Raw genomic sequence first — 21,270 nt, forward strand, 5'->3', positions numbered from 1 at the left:
TTTTTTTTTTTTTTTTTTTTTTGGAGACAGAGTTTTGCTCTTGTCGCCCAGACTGGAGTGCAATGGCACAATCTTGGCTCACCGCAACCTCTGCTTCTTGGGTTCAAGAGATTCTCCAGCCTCAGCCTCCTGAGTAGCTGGGATTATAGGCACATGCCACCACACCTGGCAAAAAAAAAATTTGTTTTTTTGAGACAGAGTTCTGCATTTGTTGCCCAGGCTGGAGTGCAATGGCGTGATCTCGGCTCACTACAACCTCCACCTCCCGGGTTCAAGTGATTCTCCTGACTCAGCCTCCTGAGTAGCTAGAATTACAGGCATGGGCCACCACGTCCGGCTAATTTTCTGTATTTTTAGTAGAGATGGGGTTTCTCCATGTTGCTCAGGCTGGTCTCAAACTCCCGACCTCAAGTGATCCGCCTGCCTCAGCCTCCCAAAGTGCTGGGATTACAGGTGTGAGCCACTGCGGCTAATTTTTGTATTTTTAGTAGAGACAGGGTTTCACCATGTTGGCCAGGCTGGTCTTGAACTCCTGACCTCAGGTGGTCCACCCATGGCCTACCAAAGTGCTGGGACTACAGGTGTGAGTCACTGTGCCCGGCAAGGCTAATTTTTGTATTTTTAGTAAAGACAGGGTTTCACCATGTTGGCCAGGCTGTTCTTGAATTCTTGACCTTAGGTGATCTGCCCACAGCCTCCCAAAGTGCTGGGATTATAGGCGTGAGCCACCAAGTCCAGCCTGCCTGCAGTTTTGATTGAGTTCTTTTGTTTTTTTTGTTTTTTGAGACCGAGTCTCACTGTCGCCCGGGCTGGAGTGCAGTGGCCGGATCTCAGCTCACTGCAAGCTCCACCTCCCAGGTTTACGCCATTCTCCTGCCTCAGCCTCCTGAGTAGCTGGGACTACAGGCGCCAGCCACCTCGCCCGGCTAGCTTTTTTTTGTATTTTTTAGTAGAGACGGGGTTTCACCATGTTAGCCAGGATGGTCTCGAACTCCTGACCTCGTGATCCGCCTGTCTCGGCCTCCCAAAGTGCTGGGATTACAGGCTTGAGCCACCGCGCCCGGCTTTTTTTTTTTTTTTGAGACGGAGTCTCGCTCTGTCACCCAGGCTGGAGTGCAGTGGCGTGATCTCGGCTAACTGCAACCTACGCCTCCCAGGTTCAAGCAATTCTCTGCCTCAGCCTTCCGAGAAGCTGGGATTACAGGCGCCCGCCACCACGCCCGGCTAATTTTTTATTTTTAGTAGAGACAAGGTTTTACCATCTTGGTCAAGCTGGTCTTGAACTCCTGACCTTGTGATCCACCCACCTTGGCCTCCCAAAGTTCTGGGATTACAGGCGTTAGCCTTCGCGCCCGGACTGACTGACTGACCAGGAAGGGCAGTCCTGGTTCAGCTGGTGAGAGATCCCACCCCTTGTTCCCCACCTTCCAAATGAAAGGCAAATACTCACTGCACACTTTTTGAGGCATCAGCAACAGACACGGTGCTGTCGTGGCTGACCCAGGCCAGGCGGCTCCCACTGGCAGAGAAGCTGACCCCGTGGACCCAGCCACCAGTGCCACTGCCACCAAACTCTGACATTAGCTGCCCAAAAGGCATCTTGCTGCCCCAGGGCGTGCTGGCAGGCTTTTCATCCACTTCTTTAATGTAGGCAGAAAATACTCTGTTTAAAAGGCAGAGAGAAAAGGAAAAAGTAAATGAAAATATATGTATCTAGAAACAGGCCATAGGCAGCTGCCACAAGGACTCTCAGAATGCAAAGAGGTTGACTCACTAAAAACAAATAAAACGGCTGGGCGCGGTGGCTCAAGCCTGTAATCCCAGCACTTTGGGAGGCTGAGACGGGCGGATCACGAGGTCAGGAGATCGAGACCATCCTGGCTAACACAGTGAAACCCCGTCTCTACTAAAAATACAAAAACTAGCCAGGCGAGGTGGCGGGCACCTGTAGTCCCAGCTACTTGGGAGGCTGAGGCAGGAGAATGGCGTAAACCCGGGAGGCGGAGCTTGCAGTGAGCTGAGATCCGGCCACTGCACTCCAGTCCGGGCGACAGAGCGAGACTCCGCCTCAGAAAAAAAAAAAAAAAAAAAAACAACAAATAAAACATGGGTTGGGCACGGTGACTCATGCCTGTAATCCCAGCACTTTGGGAGGCCTAGGCAGGCGGATCACCTGAGGTTGGGAGTTTGAGACCAGTCTGACCAACATGGAGAAACCCCGTCTCTACTAAAAATACAAAATTAGCCAAGCGTGGTGGCCCTTGCCTGTAATCCCAGCTACTCAGGAGGCTGAGGAAGGAGAATCGCGTGAACCCAGGAGGCGGAGGTTGCAGTGAGCCGAGATCGCACCATTGCACTCCAGCCTGGGCAACAAGAGTGAAACTCCATCTCAATAAATAAATAAATAAATAAATAAATAAATAAATAAATAAATAAGGCCAGGTGTACTGGCTCACGCCTGTAATCCCAGCACTTTGGGAGGCCAAGGCGGGTGGACTACGAGGTTAGGAGATCAAGACCATCCTGGCTAACACAATGAAACTCGGTCTCTACTAACAATACAAAAAATAAGCCGGGCATGGTGGCGGGCGCCTGTAGTCCCAGCTACTAGGGAGGCAGAGCCTGCGGTGAGCCAAGATCGCACCACTGCACTTCAGGCTGGGCAACAGAGCGAGATACCATCTCAAAAAAATAAAAATCCATCAATCAATCAATCAATCAATCAATCATGATAGGTAAGTTCAGATATTCAAACCTCTCAAGTAAAAGAATTATTAAGAGCTATCTACAGGCCAACCCAAGTTTGGCAAATCTGTATTTTAGTGTATATATATATATATATATATTTTTTTTTTTTTGGGGGGGGGGGACAGAGTTTTGCTCTTGTTGCCCAGACTGGAGTGCAATGGCATGATCTTGGCTCACCACCTCTGCCTCCTGGGTTCAAGCGATTCTCCTGCCTCAGCCTCCCAAGTAGCTGGGATTACAGTTACGTGCCACCATGCCTGGTTAATTTTTGTATTTTTAGTAGAGAGGGGGTTTCACCATGTTGACCAGGCTGGTCTCGAACTCCTGACCTCAGGTGATCCATCTGCCTCGGCCTCCCAAAGTGCTGGGATTACAGGCATGAGCCACTACACCTGACACTCCCAACTTTTTTTTTTTTTTTAAGAGATGGGGGTCTGGCTCTGTTGCCCGGGATGGAGTGTAGTGGTGTGATCAAAGCTCACTGCAGCCTCCAACTCCTGAGCTCAAGTGATCCTCCTGCCTCAGCCTCTCGAGTAGTTGGGACTACAGGTTCGTACTATGCCCAGCTAATATTTTAAATTTTTTTGTAGAGATGGCGTCTTGCTGTGTTGCCCAGGCTGGTCTCAAACTCCTGGGATCAAGTAATGCTCCTGCCTTCAGTCTCCCAAAGTGCTGGGATTACAGATGTGTGCCACGGTGCCTAGCTAATCCATACTCTAGATACTATCAAAGCACCTACTGTGTGTCAGGCTCTGGGTGCCAGGTTCTGAAGGAGTGACCATAAAAGCCCTGTCCTCATAGGCTGCACATTCTGGGGAGACCCTGCTGTCCCATCCCTCCCTTGCCCACGTGAGACCTTGCTAAATGATCACAGCATTCTTTCCTGTCTACCTTACCATCACTCTCAACACAGTACTCCAGGAAGCCTGCACAGTCAACAGTGGGAGAGAGGAAACTATTTGCCACCCCTCAACAAACTAATGGTATTGACCCCCCCACTTTTTTTTTTTTTTTGAGACGGAGTCTCACTCTGTCGCCCAGGCTAGAGTGCAGTGGCGGGATCTCGGCTCACTGTAAACTCCACCTCCCGGGTTCACGCCATTCTCCTGCCTCAGCCTCGGGAGTAGCTGGGACTACAAGCACCCGCCACCACGCCTGGCTAATTTTTTGTATTTTTAGTAGAGATGGGGGTTTCACCGTGTTAGCCAGGATGGTCTTGATCTCCTGACCTCGTGATCCGCCCGCCTTGGCTTCCCAAAGTGCTGGGATTATAGGCGTGAGCCACAGCACCCGGCTGGTAATGACCCTTTTAAAGACATACCCTAAGAGAAAGCCAAGGCAGGCCAGTGACAAGGAGTGGGCAGGCTCCCTGGACCCTCAGGCCCACTGTCCAGTCTCTGTGGCAGGAATAGCTTAAGATGGAGGCAGGTCCTTTACAGGTGGTGTCGCCAGTTTCCACTAACTCACTCTTTTTATCTAATTCCACACAGCTGTGTGTGAGGATGTTCTGGCCCAGAGTTAAGGACAAAGGGAAACGGCTGGAAATCTACCCTTTAGGGCCCTTTCACCCTCCACTGTGATTTCTACTTTGTACATCTTCTTCTCTTCAAAAAACTACTGAACCTAAAGGCTCCCTGAAAGAACCGAGGAATCCCACCTACCACCCCAAATGACAATGGCAGTACAGAGGTTCTGGAAGATGCCTGGCAGAGGAGTTATGTGAGGTTATATGACGAGACGGTAGACACACTGTACTTTAAATCTGCATCATGACAACAGTTGCTTTAGTCTTAGGAGGCCAAGAAAGTAGCAGTGGCTTTCAGCCACCAACTCGGGAACACGAATGGGACAGACCCATATCCACAGGACTGGGCCAGGCACAGTGGCTCATGTCTGTAACCCCAGCACTTTGGGAGGCCGAGGCGGGCGCATAGCTCGAGGCCAGGAGTTCGAGACCAGCCTGGCCAACGTGGTGAAACCCTGTTTCTACTAAAATACAAAAAAATTAGCCGGGTGTGGTGGTGCACGCCTTCAATCCCAGCTAGCTGGGAGGCTGAGGCATGAGAATTGCTTGAACCTGGGAGGCAGAGGTTGCAGTGAGCCAAGATCACGTCACTGCACTCCAGCCTTCGTGACAGAGAAACACTCGTGGAAATTAATATTAACAAAATAACTGCAACCTATTTTCACAACCATCAAAGAATCCAGGTGGTGCAGGTTAGTGCCACCTAGTTCTATTTTCCAATGACTCTGGTTAAGAAATCACAAGTAACACAGGTCCACAATATAAAGTGCCTTAACACTACTGTGACCCCCATCCTCTCTGCCAAACTCAAACACACATCTCTTTCTCTTTAAGCTTTGAGTATTCCTGGATATAAACCAGGCCAGTGCCTGGTTTTCTGGGAATTCTCCACAGTTACTGAAGAAAGTGTATCACAGCTGACTGCAGTGGCAGTGGCTCATCCCTATAAGCCCAGCACTTTCGAAGTAAAAGGCAGAAGGATCCTTTGAGCCCAGGAGTTTGAGACCAGCCTGGGCAACATAGTGAGACCCCATCTCTACAAAAAACGAACAAAATCAGCCAGGCATGGTGGCTCATGCCTGTGGTCCCAGCTACTCAGGAGGCTGAGGTGGGAGGATTGCTTGAGTCCGGGAGGTCGAAGCTGCAGGGAGCTATGATCGCACCACCACACTCCAGCCTGGGTGACAGAGCAAGACCTTGTCTCAAAAAAAAAAAAAAGTGCACCTCATCTTCGAACCTACCATATAGTCAACACGAAGCAACATGTATTTGCTTTGCTTTCCTTTCAGCTAAGGGGAAAAAGCATTCTTGAGAAAGAACAACTTTAAAAAGTAATTACATGGAATTACACGGTATGATCCTTAAAGTTCCTAGCAAAGCGGCTGCATTTCTTCTAGCTTCACAGTGATGACAAAATAAAAAGCTTTAACGGAATGAGCAGCACAATAACAGCTTAGCAGTGCACTGTTTAGCTATGTTTTATTAATCGTTTCACTTTGGAATTTGCAGAGACTGCTGCCTGGAATATGAAATGAGAAAAACAGTGTAGTCAAGAAAGACAGGGACAAAGGGAGAGACAGAAACAGATGGTGAGAAAGAGACAGAGACAGAGAGAGTACATGCTAATCCTCCCCTCTAAACTACAGATATTCTTACACTTAAGGAAATCTTCGCTGGCCCCACCCTTGCCTCTCCCTCCTATCCCACCTCCAAGTTGATTTCTTTCTACCTGTGACTTAACGCACTTTTTCTTTTAATCACCATGCTTGAGCTCCTTTTCTAGATCACAAGCTGCTTCCATTTTGTTGTTTTCTGTGTTTTTTTTGTTTTTTTGTTTTTTTTTTGAGACGGAGTCTCGCTCTGTCGCCCAGGCTGAAGGGCAGTGGCCGGCGGATCTCAGCTCACTGCAAGCTCCGCCTCCCGGGTTCACGCCATTCTCCTGCCTCAGCCTCCCGAGTAGCTGGGGCTACAGGCGCCCGCCACCTCGCCCGGCTAGTTTTTTGTATTTTTTAGTAGAGACGGGGTTTCACCGTGTTAGCCAGGACGGTCTCGATCTCCTGACCTCGTGATCCACCCGTCTCAGCCTCCCAAAGTGCTGGGATTACAGGCTTGAGCCACCACGCCCGGCCTTTTTTTTTGTTTTTTGAGATGGAGTCTTGCTCTGTTGCCCAGGCTGGAGTGCAGTGGTATGATTTCAGCTCACTGCAACCTCCACCTCCCGGGTTCAAATGATTCTCATGCCCTAGCCTCCCGAGTAGCTGGGATTACAGCCGTGTGCCACCACACCAGGCTTACTTTTGTATTTTTAGTAGATACGGGGTTTCACCATGTTGGCCAAGTTGGTCTCGAACTTCTGACCTCAGGTGATATGCCCACCTCAGCCTCCCAAAGTGCTGGGATTACAGGTGTGAGCCACAGCACTGGGCCTCATTTTTGAGTCCCTCACAGTGCCTAGCATAGTACCTTGCAAAGAAAAAGAAACAGGCCAGGCACAGTGGCTCATGCCTGTAATCCCAGCACTTTAGGAGGCCAAGGAGGGAGGATCACTTGAGGCCAGGAGTTCAAGACCAACCTGGGCAACACAGCAAGACCCCATCTCTACAAAGAATAAAAACAATTTTTTTTAAATTAGCCAGGTGTGGTGGCACATGCCTGCAGTCTCAACTACTCTGGAGGCTGAGGCTGGAGGATCGCTTGAGCCCAGGAGTTGGAGGCTGCAGTGAGCTATGATGGTGCCACTGCACTCCAGCCTGGGTAAGAGTGAGACCCTGTCTCAAAAACAACAATAACAACTACAACAACAACAAAACAAAGGGAACCCAAAATTATTTGTTGAAGGATGAAGAATGCACAGCTCGAGTCTATCAGTTCTCATTGGTTCCCACCTGCATTTGAAGTCACATGATCCTGCTGCCAGCAAAACGTTGTTGGGATGCCAATCCAAGCTGAGGACTGTGGAGCGAATCGGCTTTTTAATGTGCTTGCTCACCCACCTATGAGAGGGGAAAACTGTTTCAGTTTATCCACTCAACAAGCATCCCCAAATGACCTACAAATTATGTCGGGTGAAAACACCTAAGCATGCCACACTTTTCCTTAATTAAAAAAAATGATAAAACAATTCAGAATGTTATCTTTTTCAGAATAAACTTTTTTAGATAAGTTTCTATGAAAAAAGATTCTATAGAAAAGTAACAGATCATTCAACATTTTTCTGTCAGTCACCAGGCCTCCTGCCAGAGACAAGGTTTTTTAAGACCAGGTTATAATTTGAGACTGGCTAATTTTTGTATTTTTTGTAGAGATGAGATTTCTCCATGTTGCCCAGGCTGGTCTCAAACTCTTGGGCTCAAGCGATCCACCGGCCTCAGCCTCCCAAAGTGCTGGGATTACAAGCATGAGCCACTATGCACAGCTGACAAGGTGCATTTCTAAAGGACAGAAAGGAAAAGAACCATGAACAAGCTCTTCTCCACTCCTGGCCTTGATGATGTCGGCACAACAGCTGGTTTTCAGTGGTCCTCATTAGTAAGCATAGATATTGATTAACTCAGTTACTTTTTTTGTGAGATTTTGGATTACATATGACGTTAACCTCTGAGATAAAAACTGAAGTTTGAAAATATTTCAATTTTTATTATGAATATTCAGTGATTTGCTATTCCATTTTTGGTCAATTTGGGGTTGTAAGACAGCTTAATATCCTTCCCAAGTCTCCATGAATCTGCAAATTCTTTTTAATTTCTTTCACTGAAAAATCACAACCAAGAAATTGGAAGAACCTCATATTGGGGATTAGCCTCTCATTCTCTAGCACCATCCAAAAAAGATGATTTATGTCTATGACCAGTCAGTATTTTGGCTTAACTCATTCATTTCTGCCCCCAAACTGTTATTTAAAAACCAATTGTGTCTGGTTGCTCTACAGTTGGGAAACTAAATATTGAGCCAATGCCTTTCCTTGAATGCTAAATTACCTTTCTATAGAATCACTTTTTTTTTTTTTTTTTTGAGGCAGAGTTTCGCTCTTGCTGCTCAGGCTGGAGTGCAGTGGCGCAATTTTGGCTCACTGCAACCTCTGCCTCCCAGCTTCAAGCGAGAATCACTTTCTTTTCTTTTCTTTTCTTTCCCTTCCTTCCCTCCCTCCCTCCCTTCTTTTCTTTCTTTCTCTCTTTCTTTCTTTCTCTCTTCCTCCCTCCCTCCCTCCCTCCCTCCCTCCCTCCCTCTCTCTCTCTCTCTCTCTCTCTCTCTCTCTTTCTTTCGAGACAGAGTCTTACTCTGTCGCCCAGGCTGGAGTGCAGTGGCGCAATCTTAGCTCACTGCAACCTCCGCCTCCTGGGTTCAAGCAATTCTTGTGTCTCAGCCTCCTGATAGCTGGGATTTTAGGCTCACGCCACCACACCTGGCTAATATTTGTATTTTTAGAAGAGATGAGCTTTCACCATGTTGGCCAGGCTGGTCTCAAACTCCTCGTCTTAGGCGATCCGCCTGCCTTAGCTTCCCAAAGTGCTAGGATCACAGGTATGAGCCAACACGCCTGGCTATAGAATTGCTTTCTTAGAATCCTATCTGAAAAAGTTCATTCTGAAAAAGACAGCCAGGTGCAGAGGCTTGCACCTGTAATCCCAGCACTTTGGGAGACCAAAGCAGGAGGATTGCTTGAGTACAGGAATTTGAGATCAGTTTGGGCAACAAAGTGAGAACCTGTCTCCACAAGTAATGAAAAAATTAGCCAGGTGTGGTGGTGCAAACCTGTATTTGGGAGGCTAAAGTGGCAAGATTGCTGGATCCCAGGAGTTGGAGACTGCAGTGAGCCGTGTTTGTGCCACTGCACTCCAGACTGGGTGACAGAGAGAAGCCTGTCTCAAAAAATAAACCAAAAGCCCCCACAAAGTCTCTAAAAAAGGAAAAAGGACAATATTTTGAACTGTTTCATAATGTGTACATATATACATATTTGAGACAGAGTCTTGCTGCGTTGCTCAGGTTGGAGTGCAGTGGCATGGTCTCGGCTCACTGCAAACTCCACCTCCCTGGTTCAAGCGATTCTCCTGCCTTAGGCTCCCAAGTAGCTGGGATTATAGGCATGCGCCATCACGCCCGGCTAATATTTTGTATTTTTAGTAGAATGGGGTTTCTCCACATTGGCCAGGCTGGTCTCCAACTCTTGACCTTGTGATCCACCTGCCTTGGCCTCACAAAGTGCTGGGATTACAGGCGTGAGCCACCGTGCCTGGCCTTTATAATGTAATTTTTTTAATTGAGGAAAAGATGGCAAACAAAATAATTATAAGCTTCTGAGAGGTTGTTTTAAAGTACTCCTATGAAATATGAAATAACTATTCTATAGCTGAAAAACTGCCCTAAACATACAGCTTGTTCAAAGACAATACCTTGTACCATAATAAAATCCAATTTACCTATACTTGAGACTAATTCTCAACGAATAAAAATGTAAACAATTACTGAGGTTGAAGCTTAACTTGGAAGAAAACTTTCCTGTAGAAATTTGTAAGATTGCAAGGAGTACCAGCTGACATAAAGTTTAGCCTTGAGGGAATATTAATGAAGTTAGTTTCCTATCTCATTACAATGAAACTTCCAAATCGTTTCTAGCAGGTAACATTTTGTTGGCCTTGATTTATACACATTTGAAAGAAAAACATGTTTCAAATTCATAACTCATTTTTTTTTTTTGAGATGGAGTTTCACTCTTGATGCCCAGGCTGGAGTGCAATGGCACAATCTTGGCTCACCACAACCTCCGCTTCCTGGGTTCAAGAGATTCTCCTGCCTCAGCCTCACAGGTAGCTGGGATTACAGGCATGCACCACTACACCCTGCTAATTTTTTTGTATTTTTAGTAGAGATGGGGTTTCTCCATGTTGGTCAGGCTGGTCTCGAACTCCTGACCTCAGGTGATCCACCCGCCTTGGCCTCCCAAAGGGCTGGGGTTACAGGCCTGAACCACCATGCCTGGCCCATAATTCAATTTTACTGCAAGTTCCCAATCTCTTTTCGAAGAATAAAATTTCTTAAGTTTTACTAAATTACAAAGGTAACATGATAATCCCCTCCTTTCAGTTTCAGCAGAATACAAACAACAAAACGGCTACAAAGAGTCATGTGTACTCTGCTATTTTTAGTAGAAACACAAACACTGCCAGTATAGTACTAAATGACACCTTTATGTTGAAGGATATTTACCAGTCACGCTGAACACACGCCAGGTAGAATACAATTTTTTTTTTTTTGAGATGGAGTCTCACTTGGTCGCCCAGGCTGGAGTGCTCAATGGCATGATCTCAGCTAGCTGAAACCTCCGCCCCCTGAGTTCAAATGATTCTCCTGCCTCAGCCTCCCGAGTAGTTGGGATTACAGGCGCCTGCCTCTGTGCCCAGCTAATTTTTGTATTTTTAGTAGAGATGGGGTTTCACCATCTTGGCCAGGCTGGAGAATAATTGTTTTCTTATCAAAATAAACAGGAAGGAGTAGTTAAAATAAGTTTTGGTCATAAAGTAAACCTCTATGTTTTGACTGGGTCAGCTACAAGTGATTTATTTAAAAAATGTACAATAGCCTGATTAGACTTCTATGATTCTGGTGAGTTTTCACGTCAATAGTTTAAACAAGTAAAATATTATATCAAGACACAGAGTTGTTTGGCAAATAAGCTTTAAAGAAAGGAGAACACTGGCTGGGCGTGGTGGTTCACGCCTGTAATCCCAGCACTTTGGGAGGCCAAGGCGGTGGATCATGAGGTCAGGAGTTCAAGACCAGCCTGGCCAAGATGGTGAAACCTCGTCTCTACTAAAACTACAAAAATTAGCCGGGCGTGATGGCAGGTGATTGTAATCCCAGCTACTTGGGAGGCTGAGGCAGGAAAATTGCTTGGGCCACGGAGGATGGAGGTTGCAGTGAGCCAAGATCATGCCACTGCACTCCATCCAGCCTGGGCAACAGAGTGAGACTCTGTCTCAAATAAAAAAAAAAAAGAAAAAAAAAGAAGATTGTTATCTGTAGGAATCCTACATAGATATCATGTGAAAAAAAAAATTCCTCAGGGAACACAGACTCTTTCAAGGTTATTATTTGTATATAAGAGTAAGAAAACAGCAATTTGTGCAGTATAGAGTGAGAACAGTAGTAGCATCTTGCAGAAGAAACAAGTTAGGTGATCAGAACATGGACACAATAGCTCTATGTTAATATAAAAAACATGCGATTTAACTTAACATGCACATGAGAAGGGAAAATGCTCAGACAGAATCAAGAATTCCAGAGAAAAAAACCACACAACTCCGAAAACTCTAGAAAAAACTAGAGTTTTTTCTCACACAGCAGTGCAAATGTAAATTCTATAGAGAGGGATAGAAAAAGTTCAGATGTCACTCACCAGTCATTTTCAGACTCAAAGTAACAAACAGAAATGAGTCGTGCTCCACTTCCCACAGCAAATTTGTTCTCTAGGGGGGACCACTTCACAAAAGTAGCTGCGCGATTAATTCTCAGGATCACCAGGGTTGGCTTCCAGACACCATCTTTCTGACTCCAGACATAGGCATTGCGGTCTGCTCCACAAGTGACGATGCGGTCGCTCTTGGGGGCCCAGTCAATACCTGCAAGTGAGATGTGGGTCACCTGCTTTGCCCAGTCAATGACAAACAACTGCAGCACAGGCAGGTGGGTGGCACTGGCATGCCAGGATGGGATGTGGTCTTGGGACCTTCCTCCCAGGCACATCCTTCCCCCCATCTATGTCCTGATCACCACCTCAAGGAAAGGCAAGGATGCTTCTCTGCAAAGCATCTGGGACTCAGGATTATCTATGAGGTCATGTAGAACAGAGCTGTTTTATAATTACAAACTTTAAAAAACTAAACGGGGGCATTCTTTCGACCCAGAAAATTCACACATTTCTAAGACTTCTAAAGATCTGAAGATTCATTACTTTTTTCTTTCCTCTTTATTAGATTTTTGTGTGTGAAAATAACTGTATTCATTCATTAACAGACCTCATTCCATGATATTAACCAGCAGTCTGCTACATGGCATTCAACTAAAACAGCATACAGGGTAAATAAAAATAATCTTTAGTGTAAAGGAGGAAATATATATTGTGATTCATCATACATTCTTCTGAAAGTCGCTGTCAGTTGAACCATACTGAAAACCTTTTCTACATGATGCAGGTTCTGTAAAATCCTTGATTATCTTTGCATCTAAACCAGGAAGATACCTAAATGTGTATCGGAATTTAAGGTTTACTTTTCTTATTTGATGAGACTTCACTTATCTGGTACCTCTGTGAAGAATCCCAAAGTCAAGGTCAGTTTCTTATATACCAAGAGCAAAATTTACCACGACTCATTTAACATTTACTGATGAGGTATTTTCTTTGCTTTTGTTTTTTTTTTTTTTTTTGAGATGGAGTTTTGCTCTTGTAGCCTAGGCTGGAGTACAATGGTGCGATCTCAGCTCACTGCAACCTCCACCTCCCAGGTTCAAGTGATGCTCCTGCCTCAGCCTCCTGAGTAGCTGGGATTACAGGTGGATGCCACCACGCTCAGCTAATTTTTGTGTTTTTAGTAGAGACGGGGTTTCACCATATTGACCAGGCTGGTCTCAAACTCCTGACTTCAGGCGATCTGCCCGCCTTGGCCTCCCAAAGTGCTGGGATTACAGGCGTGAGCCACTGCACCCGGCCTTGATGAGTTATTTTCTAGAAATATAATTTCACATTAAAAAGTACAGAAACATTACTAATAAATATTTATTACAGATCTCTCTCTAAAAATTAATACTTAGCATTCTTGATATGTATATGGAAAAAAGACAAATATAAATCCAAGGCTCAATTACCCATAAGTCATAGTGACTTTAGTATGAAGAGTTTAATTTATTCATTCATTTACCCACACAAAATGTCAGCTCAATTTTTTGTACTACTGAAGGGAAAAAAATATGAGACTGTACTCTAAGTGATGTGTATTTTATTTATTCATTACAAGATAATTTTGCTTGCAGTCCTCTTTATTATTATTATTATTATTATTTTGAGACGGAGTCTTGCTCTGTCGCCCAGGCTGGAGTGCAGTGGCCGGATCTCAGCTCACTGCAAGCTCCGCCTCCCGGGTTTACGCCATTCTCCTGCCTCAGCCTCCCAAGTAGCTGGGACTACAGGCGCCCGCCAACTCGCCCGGCTAGTTTTTTGTATTTTTTAGTAGAGACGGGGTTTCGCCGTGTTAGCTAGGTTGGTCTCGATCTCCTGACCTCGCGATCCACCCGTCTCGGCCTCCCAAAGTGCTGGGATTACAGGCTTGAGCCACCGCGCCCGGCCAGTCCTCTTTATTAGATTTTAGATTTTTTTTTTTTTTTTTGAGACAGGGTCTCACTTTATCACCCAGACTGGCGTGCAGTGGTGCGATCATAGCTCACTGCAGCCTCAACCTCCCAGGTTCATGAAATCCTCCTACCTCAGCCTCCTGAGTAGCTGGGACTACAGGGGCAAGCCACCATGCCTGGCTAACTTTTTGTAGAGATGGGGGTCTCACCATGTTGCCCAGACTGGTCTTGAACTCCTGGGCTCAAGTGATCTGCCCACTTCAGCCTCCCAAAGCACTGGGATTACAGGCGTAGGTCTGATCAATATCTATTATTATTAAAAAGAAAAATCATTACCTTTTAGAGATACAAACTGAAATGTGAAATAATATAATGTCTGGGATGTGCTTCAAATTAGTACAGGAAAGGAGAAAGTGAATTGAGAAAAACAAGATTGGCCGTTACTTGATAACTGTGGAATCTAGGTGATGGGTATAAAAGGCTCATTATACTATTGCATTTTTTAAAAAAATCTGTTTAAAATTTTCCATGGTAACAAAACATGTTTCTTAAACAGGTGAACAATCAAATATTTAACACAAAAGAATGAAACCTCAGAACTCTGATATCCCTGATGTTTGCCACACTTCTTTTCTTTGTAGCATGGACTAGTTTTTTCTTCTAGAACGCTTTAGAAAATATTTTTCCCCCTAAAATCACTATCTTTCTGAGAAAATATGTCTGATCCTTGATCTCCTGCCCCAGAGTTATATTTAGATTTTTCCAACAAGTTTTTTTCAGATCTAAAAAATGCCATGTGAGCAGCTAGACAGAAAACAGGCCCAAGTTCAAAGAACCCCAAAAGAGAAGTAGAGGGAAAAAACCACATAACTAAATATTTCACATTTTTGGCAATTTCTTTGGTCTTTCATCTTTGCCTTTTGTCATTTAAAAGTATTTCCTTTTAAACGCTAAAATTTCAATTGAATTTTTTTTTTTTTTTTTGAGACAGTTTCGCTCTTATTGCCCAGGCTGGTGTGCAATGGTGCAATCTCAGCTCACCGCAAACTCTGCCTCCCGCATTCAAGCAATTCTCCTGCCTCAGTCTCCCGAGTAGCTGGGATTACAGGCGTGTGCCACCATGCCCAGCTAATTTTGTGTATTTTTAGTAGAGACAGGGTTTCTCCATGTTGGTCAGGCTGGTCTCGAACTCTCGACCTCAGGCAATCTGCCTGCCTCAGCCTCCCAAAGTGCTGGGATTACAGGTGTGAGCCACTGCGCCTGGCCTAATTTTTAATTTCTTTTGGAGACAGAGTCTTGCTCTATCCCCCAGGCTGGAGTGCAATGGCGCCATCTCGGCTCACCACAACCTCTGCCTCCCGGGTTCAAGCGATTCTCATGCTTCAGCCTCCCAAGTAGCTGGGATTATAGGTGTTCGCTGCCATGTCTGGCTAATTTTTGTATTTTTAGTGGAGACAGGGTTTCACCATGTTGGCCAGGTTGGTCTTGAACTCCTGACCTCAGGTGATCCACCTGCCTCAGCCTCCTAAAGTGTTGGGATTATAGGTGTGAGCCACCGTGCCTGGCCTAAAATTCCAATTTAAAATATGAATATTCTTATTCTTAGCCTATGAGGCCACTGGCAAAGGAACTTAAGAAAATAGGCCAAAGCTAATAGAAATAAGGTTGTGGGAAAGGAACAGCGACAAAAATAGAAACGCTGTCTTTGGTGCTGGTTTAGAAATATACTCAGGTCCTGGTGCTCAAGAGCATTATTTACAAATCACTGGTCAAAGCAAGGGTGGTCGTGAGTTATGCTGAAGAATGCAGGACAACTTCTGTAAAGGATGCAGAATAGCAAAACATGCTAAGTCCTCTTATTTGGGTAAGGAGATCTCTAAGCTCATCAGTATTTTAGGTGATTAGAGGTAAAATTACAGAGTCCAACTAAAAGAATAAAAAATCAGCCTGGGCAACATGGTGAAACCTATCTTTACAAAAAAATTAGCGAGGTGTGGTGGTGTACACCTTTAGACCCAGCTCCCTGGGGAGGCTGAGGTGGGAGGATCGCTTGAGCTCAGGAGGTTGAGGCTGTAGTGAGCCATGATCACTCTAGCCTGGGTGACTGGGCAACAGAGCAAGACCCTGTCTAAAAAAAAAAAAGTTGGGCGTGGTAGTTCACACCTGTAATCCCAGCACTTTGGGAGGCTGAGGCAGGCGGATCACTTGAGGTCAGGAGTTCGAGACCAGCCTGGCCAATGTGGTGAACTCCCAACTCTACTAAAAATACAAAAATTAGCCGGGCATTGTTGCAGGTGCCTGTAATTCCAGCAACGTGGGAGGCTCAGGCAGGAGAATTGCTTGAACCTGGAAGGCAGAGGCTGCAGTGAGCCAAGACTGTACCACCCCATTCCAGCCTAGATGACAGAATGAGACTCCACCTCAAAACAAACAAACAAAAAACCAGAAAAAGAAAAAGACAAAAACTCAATGAAAAAATGATCAGGATTTATGAACAGGACAGTCACAACGAAGAAAAACTCTCATGGCTGATACACGTCTGAAAGTATGCTCATCTTTTCCATTAATCAGGAAAATACAACTTACAGAAGCAATGGATGAACCTTTTATGCATTCATCAGTCTTACCATCTCAAGCATGCGGCGGGGTGTGGGAAAACAGGCACTCTCATATAGGACAAGTGGGAATGACGGCAATCTGATGAGGCCTGGTAACACTGCGGATGTGCATGTTCTATGGTATTAACACATCTACCATCTACAAACATTCACACATACGTACAGAAATCAAGGGATGCCTATTCAGCACTTCCATGTAATATGGAAAAATTGAAACCACCTAAATGTCCTCCAATGGAGGAAGGAGTAAATAAGTGAGGTATAAAATGCTAAAGAGTAGTTAAAAGGAATCAACTTGATCTAGACAGCAGCATAGATGGATCTCAGAAACAATCACGAATGCAGAAGCAGGCTGCCGGAGATGCATAATATCATGCTATTTATGTAGCTTCAAAAAATACTAGCCAATAGTCCTAAAGATTGTTTTCTCTTTTTTCTTTTGAAAAGAGGGTCTTGCTCTGTCGCCCAGGCTGGAGTGCAGTGGTGTGATCACAGCTCACTGCAGCCTTGATCTTCTTGTCTCAAGTGATCCTCCCACTTCAGCCTCCCAAGTAGCTGGGACCACAGGTGTATGCCACCACGCTGTGCTAATTTTTTTATTTGTAAAGAGGGGGTCTCATTATGTTGCCCAGGCTTGTCTTGGACTCCTTGGTTCAAGCAATCCTCCCGCCTCGGCCTCCCAAAGTGCTGGGATTATAGGTGTGAGCCACTGTGCTTGGCCTAAGCTTGTTTATGAACATGTATGTATGTAAATATATTAAAATGGACTGGAATGGTGTCATAGCAAATTATAGTCTGCCTTCTAGGGGAGAGGAATAGAACTGCTGGTGAGAGGTGACTTTACCATTATCTAGAATAATATTCCTTATTATTATATCCTTTTTCCTTAAGTTTCCTGATACAGGAAAAGAAATTACTTCCTGGCACAGGGAAAAAGTTGGTAATTCTGGTGGCAATTATCTGATATGGGTGTTTATTATATTACTTTGTTCTTTTCAATATTCTGGAAAGTCTTCCTTACCCTGAAAACACAAAGGAAACTTTTGGAAGACACTTGGAGATACAATTTGGCTCCCGTTTTCATGTTGTCTACATTTTCATGTTATCTAGCTTTCAATTTCACGTCTCATCTCCCAATTTTAGCTCTTTAGTCCTCAGGGTAGGTTCAGTGCTTTCCATAGCAACAGTGGAGTGCTGGGTACCAGCTGGGGCTACAAGAAGCACTTAACAACTGAGATCATTATTATAGTATTTTCTCTAAAATTTTAAGAAATTCAGTAAGTGCTGCATGACTTTAAATACTACGGGCTGGGTGCGGTGGCTCACTCCTGTAATCCCAGCACATTGGGAGGCCGAGGCAGGTGGATCACGAGGTCAGGGGTTCGAGACCAGCTTGACCAACACGGTGAAACCTGTCTTTACTAAAAATTAAAAAATTAGCCGGGCACGGTAGTGCGCGCCTGTAATCCTAGCTACTCAGGAAGCTGAGGCAGGAAAATTACTTGAACCTGGGAGGCAGAGGTTGCAGTGAACCGAGATTACGCCATTGCACTCCAGCCTGGGCGACAGAGTGATACTCTGTCTCAAAAAAAAAAAAAAAAAAAAAAATGGTCAACTGGGTTTATTAGGCTCTTTATCTAAAAGGAAGAGTGCCTGATTTGGAAATACCACACTAAGCTCACGGCTATCTTCCTTTACCTGTGATGTGTCCATTGTGCTCCTTGAGTTCATGAGCTTTCACCCACTGGCTTCCGTTCTTCTTGTAGATGTGCACTTCGTGATTATTGGGACTGAGGGCAATCTCTGGAGACAGAATTCAAACAACAGTTAACACCTGAACTTGAAATTGTCACCAAAAAGGGGACACGTCACAGTTGTTTTAAAAGCAGACTGTAGTTAAGGAAAAGAAAAACTTTTGAAAAAGTAGTTCTCAAATTCACCTCTGAAGAATTTCTTTTATTTATTTATTTATTTATTTATTTATTTTTTTTTTTTTTACCTTTACTTGGGTCCTATATTTTATAATGCTTTACAGGAAAACTAAGATTAAAAATTCATTTTCCCAGAGACGTGTACAACTGTCAATTAATGATTCTAACCAGCGAAAAATAAACAATGTTACTATACCTAGCCAAAATAAATTTAGATCAGGGTAAAAACATTTGACAGTTTCATTCATCTGTGCAATATTATTAGAGCTAAATCTAAATTTCTGTTGGTCTTTTTGAAACGCTGACAATAGTTTATGGACTTCCATTACTGTTATCATGGACCCACGCTGGAACAACTAGTTTATATAAAAAAATGGATTCTGCTGATAAACTATACTGAACTTCTCCTTTACAATAAAGCCAATAATAGATCACAATACTTTGTTTTCAAGAGTAATTTCCTGAACTAATCCAAAATATAATACACAAAACGGACTTTTTAAAACTCATACAGGTTGCGCATCCGTAATCTGAAAAGCTGAAATCTGAAATGCTACCAAATCCAAAACTTTTTCAGTACCAACATGACACTCAAAAGGTCATGCTAAAACGCAATGCTCTCTGGAACATTTTGGATTTCTGATTTTCTTTTTCCTCCTTTTTGAGATGGAGTTTTGCTCTCGTTGCCCAGCTTGGAGTACAATGGCGCGATCTTGGCTCACTGCAACCTCCGCCTCCCAGGTTCAAGCGATTCTCCTGCCTCACCCTCCGAAGTAGCTGGGATTACAGGCATGTGCCACCACGCCCAACTAATTTTGTATTTTTAGTAGAGACAGGGTTTCTCCATGTTGGTCAGGCTGGTCTCAAACTCCTGAACTCAGGTAATCTGCCTGCCTCGGCCTCCCAAAGTGCTGGGATTACAGGTGTGAGCCACCGGGCTTGGCTGGATTTCACAATTCTGGTCCCAGGCATTTCAGATAAGGGATACTAGACCTATATTCATATATCATTTTTTACCCTTTCTAGTTAATCTTTTTTTTTTTAATTTAATTTTTATTTTTAGTAGAGACAGGGTCTCACTATGTTGCCTACGCTGGTCTTGAACTCCTGGCCTCAAGCAATTCTCCTGCCTTGGCCTCCCAAAGCACTAGGATTACAGGCATGAGCCAAGATGCCCAGCCCCTCCTTCTTTTTATTGGTTTCTTAAAATTAAAATTAGGATCTATGGGCTGGGCACGGTGGCTCACGCCTGTAATCCCAGCACTTTGGGAGGATGAGGCAGGCAGATCACCTGTGATCAGGAGTTCGCGACCAGCCTGGCCAACATGGGGAAACCCCGTCTGTACTAAAAATACAAAAATTAGCCGGGCCTGGTGGCACGCACCTCTAGTCCCAGCTACTCAGGAGGCTGAAGCAGGAGAATTGCTTGATCCCAGGAGGCAGAGGCTGCAGTGAGCTGAGATTGCATCACTGCACTCCAGCCTGGGTAACAGAGTGAGACCCTGTCTCAAAAAAAAAAAAAAAAAAAAAAAAAAAAAAAATTCAGACCTATGATCCAAACTTTAGGCCAGTCATTAATAGTCCCCACCTACACTCACTTTCCCACCCTCCTTAGGAAAGCGACATCTATCTGCTTTACAGATAAAACTGTGGAACTAGGTAAATATCTAGCTATAAAATCCTAAGGACTTAAGAGTGCTTTCTGGAAACTAGTTATATATTTCTCTAACTTTCTCACATTATATAGAGATTTCAAAAGCCAAGTCCAAATTTAAACCTGGAAAATGTTATAAATTTCAAATTCCCATGTCAAAAAAAATGTTGACTTAATATGCTGAATTTATCAAGTAGTTTAAATGAGGACAATGATAGCTTGCATCTGTATTAAAAATAATTGGAAATACTCCAAAAGCCTATTTTTAGATGGGAAAGTGGAAACAGAAGATACAGGAAAGCTGGCTAAGAAGCTCTGTGAGATGATTACAAAGCACATGCTCTAAATTCACTATCCTGCCAGGTTATATATATTCAAGTACCCAATACACAGGCTCTTTTTTTTTTTTTTTTTTTGTGAGATGGAGTCTTGCTCTGTCACCCAGGCTGGAGTACAGTGGCGCGATCTCGGCTCACTGCAAGTTCCGCCTCCAGGGTTCAGGCCATTCTCCTGCCTCAGCCTCCCGAGTAACTGGGACTACAGGCACCCGCCACCACACCTGGCTAATTTTTTGTATTTTTAGTGGAGATGGGGTTTCACCGTGTTAGCCAGGATGGTCTCGATCTCCTGACCTCATGATCCACCTGCCTTGGCCTCCCAAAGTGCTGGGATTACAGGTATGAGCTACCATGCCCGGCCCTGAAATGCTTTAAAAAGATGGTGAATCTAGGCCGGGCGCGGTGGCTCAAGCCTGTAATCCCAGCACTTTGGGAGGCCGAGACGGGCGGATCATGAGGTCAGGAGATCGAGACCATCCTGGCTAATACGGTGAAACCCCGTCTCTACTAAAAAAATACAAAAAACTAGCCGGGCGCGGTGGCGGGCGCCTATAGTCCCAGCTACTCGGGAGGCTGAGGCAGGAGAATGGCGGGAACCCGGGAGGCGGAGCTTGCAGTGAGCTGAGATCCGGCCACTGCACTCCAGACTCCAGCCTGGGCGACAGAGTGAGACTCTGTCTCAAAAAAAAAAAAAAAAAAAAAAAAAAAAAAGATGGTGAATCTACAGATTCAAAGCAATCTCTGTCAAAATCTCAGTTCACTTCTTAAAAGATATTAACAAGCTGATCCTAAAATTCATATGGAAATGCAAGCGACACAATAACCAAAATAATCTTGAAAATAACAAAGTTGGAACTTATACTTCTTGATTTCAAAACTTACTACCAACTGGGGCCGGGCACAGTGGCTTACACCTATAATCCCAGCACTTTGGGAGGCCGAGGCAGGAGGATCATGAGGTCAGGAGATCAAGACCATCCTGGGTAACACTGTGAAACCCCATCTCTACTAAAAACACACACAAAAAAATTAGCCGGGCGTGGTGGCAGGTGCCTATAGTACCAGCTACTTGGGAGGCTGAGGCAGGAGAATGGCATGAACCTGGGAGGTG

At 44.7% G+C, this 21,270-nt stretch overlaps 1 protein-coding gene across 1 annotated transcript in view; it reads right to left on the bottom strand.

Moving 5' to 3' along the window:
* The window catches only part of ARPC1A (actin related protein 2/3 complex subunit 1A), a 41,233-nt gene that overhangs the window by 10,459 nt on the left and 9,504 nt on the right, over positions 1 to 21,270 (bottom strand). Inside the window, exons 3-6 of the mRNA XM_010375765.2 lie at positions 17,935 to 18,039; positions 11,670 to 11,892; positions 7,159 to 7,266; positions 1,451 to 1,663 (exon numbers count right to left, since the gene is read on the bottom strand). Of these exons, the coding sequence (XP_010374067.1) occupies positions 1,451 to 1,663; positions 7,159 to 7,266; positions 11,670 to 11,892; positions 17,935 to 18,039 (649 nt within the window). The remainder of the gene's footprint in view (positions 1 to 1,450; positions 1,664 to 7,158; positions 7,267 to 11,669; positions 11,893 to 17,934; positions 18,040 to 21,270) is intronic.

This window comes from Rhinopithecus roxellana, chromosome 6 (assembly GCF_007565055.1).
Source record: "Rhinopithecus roxellana isolate Shanxi Qingling chromosome 6, ASM756505v1, whole genome shotgun sequence".
In the NCBI taxonomy this organism is placed as follows: domain Eukaryota; kingdom Metazoa; phylum Chordata; class Mammalia; order Primates; family Cercopithecidae; genus Rhinopithecus; species Rhinopithecus roxellana.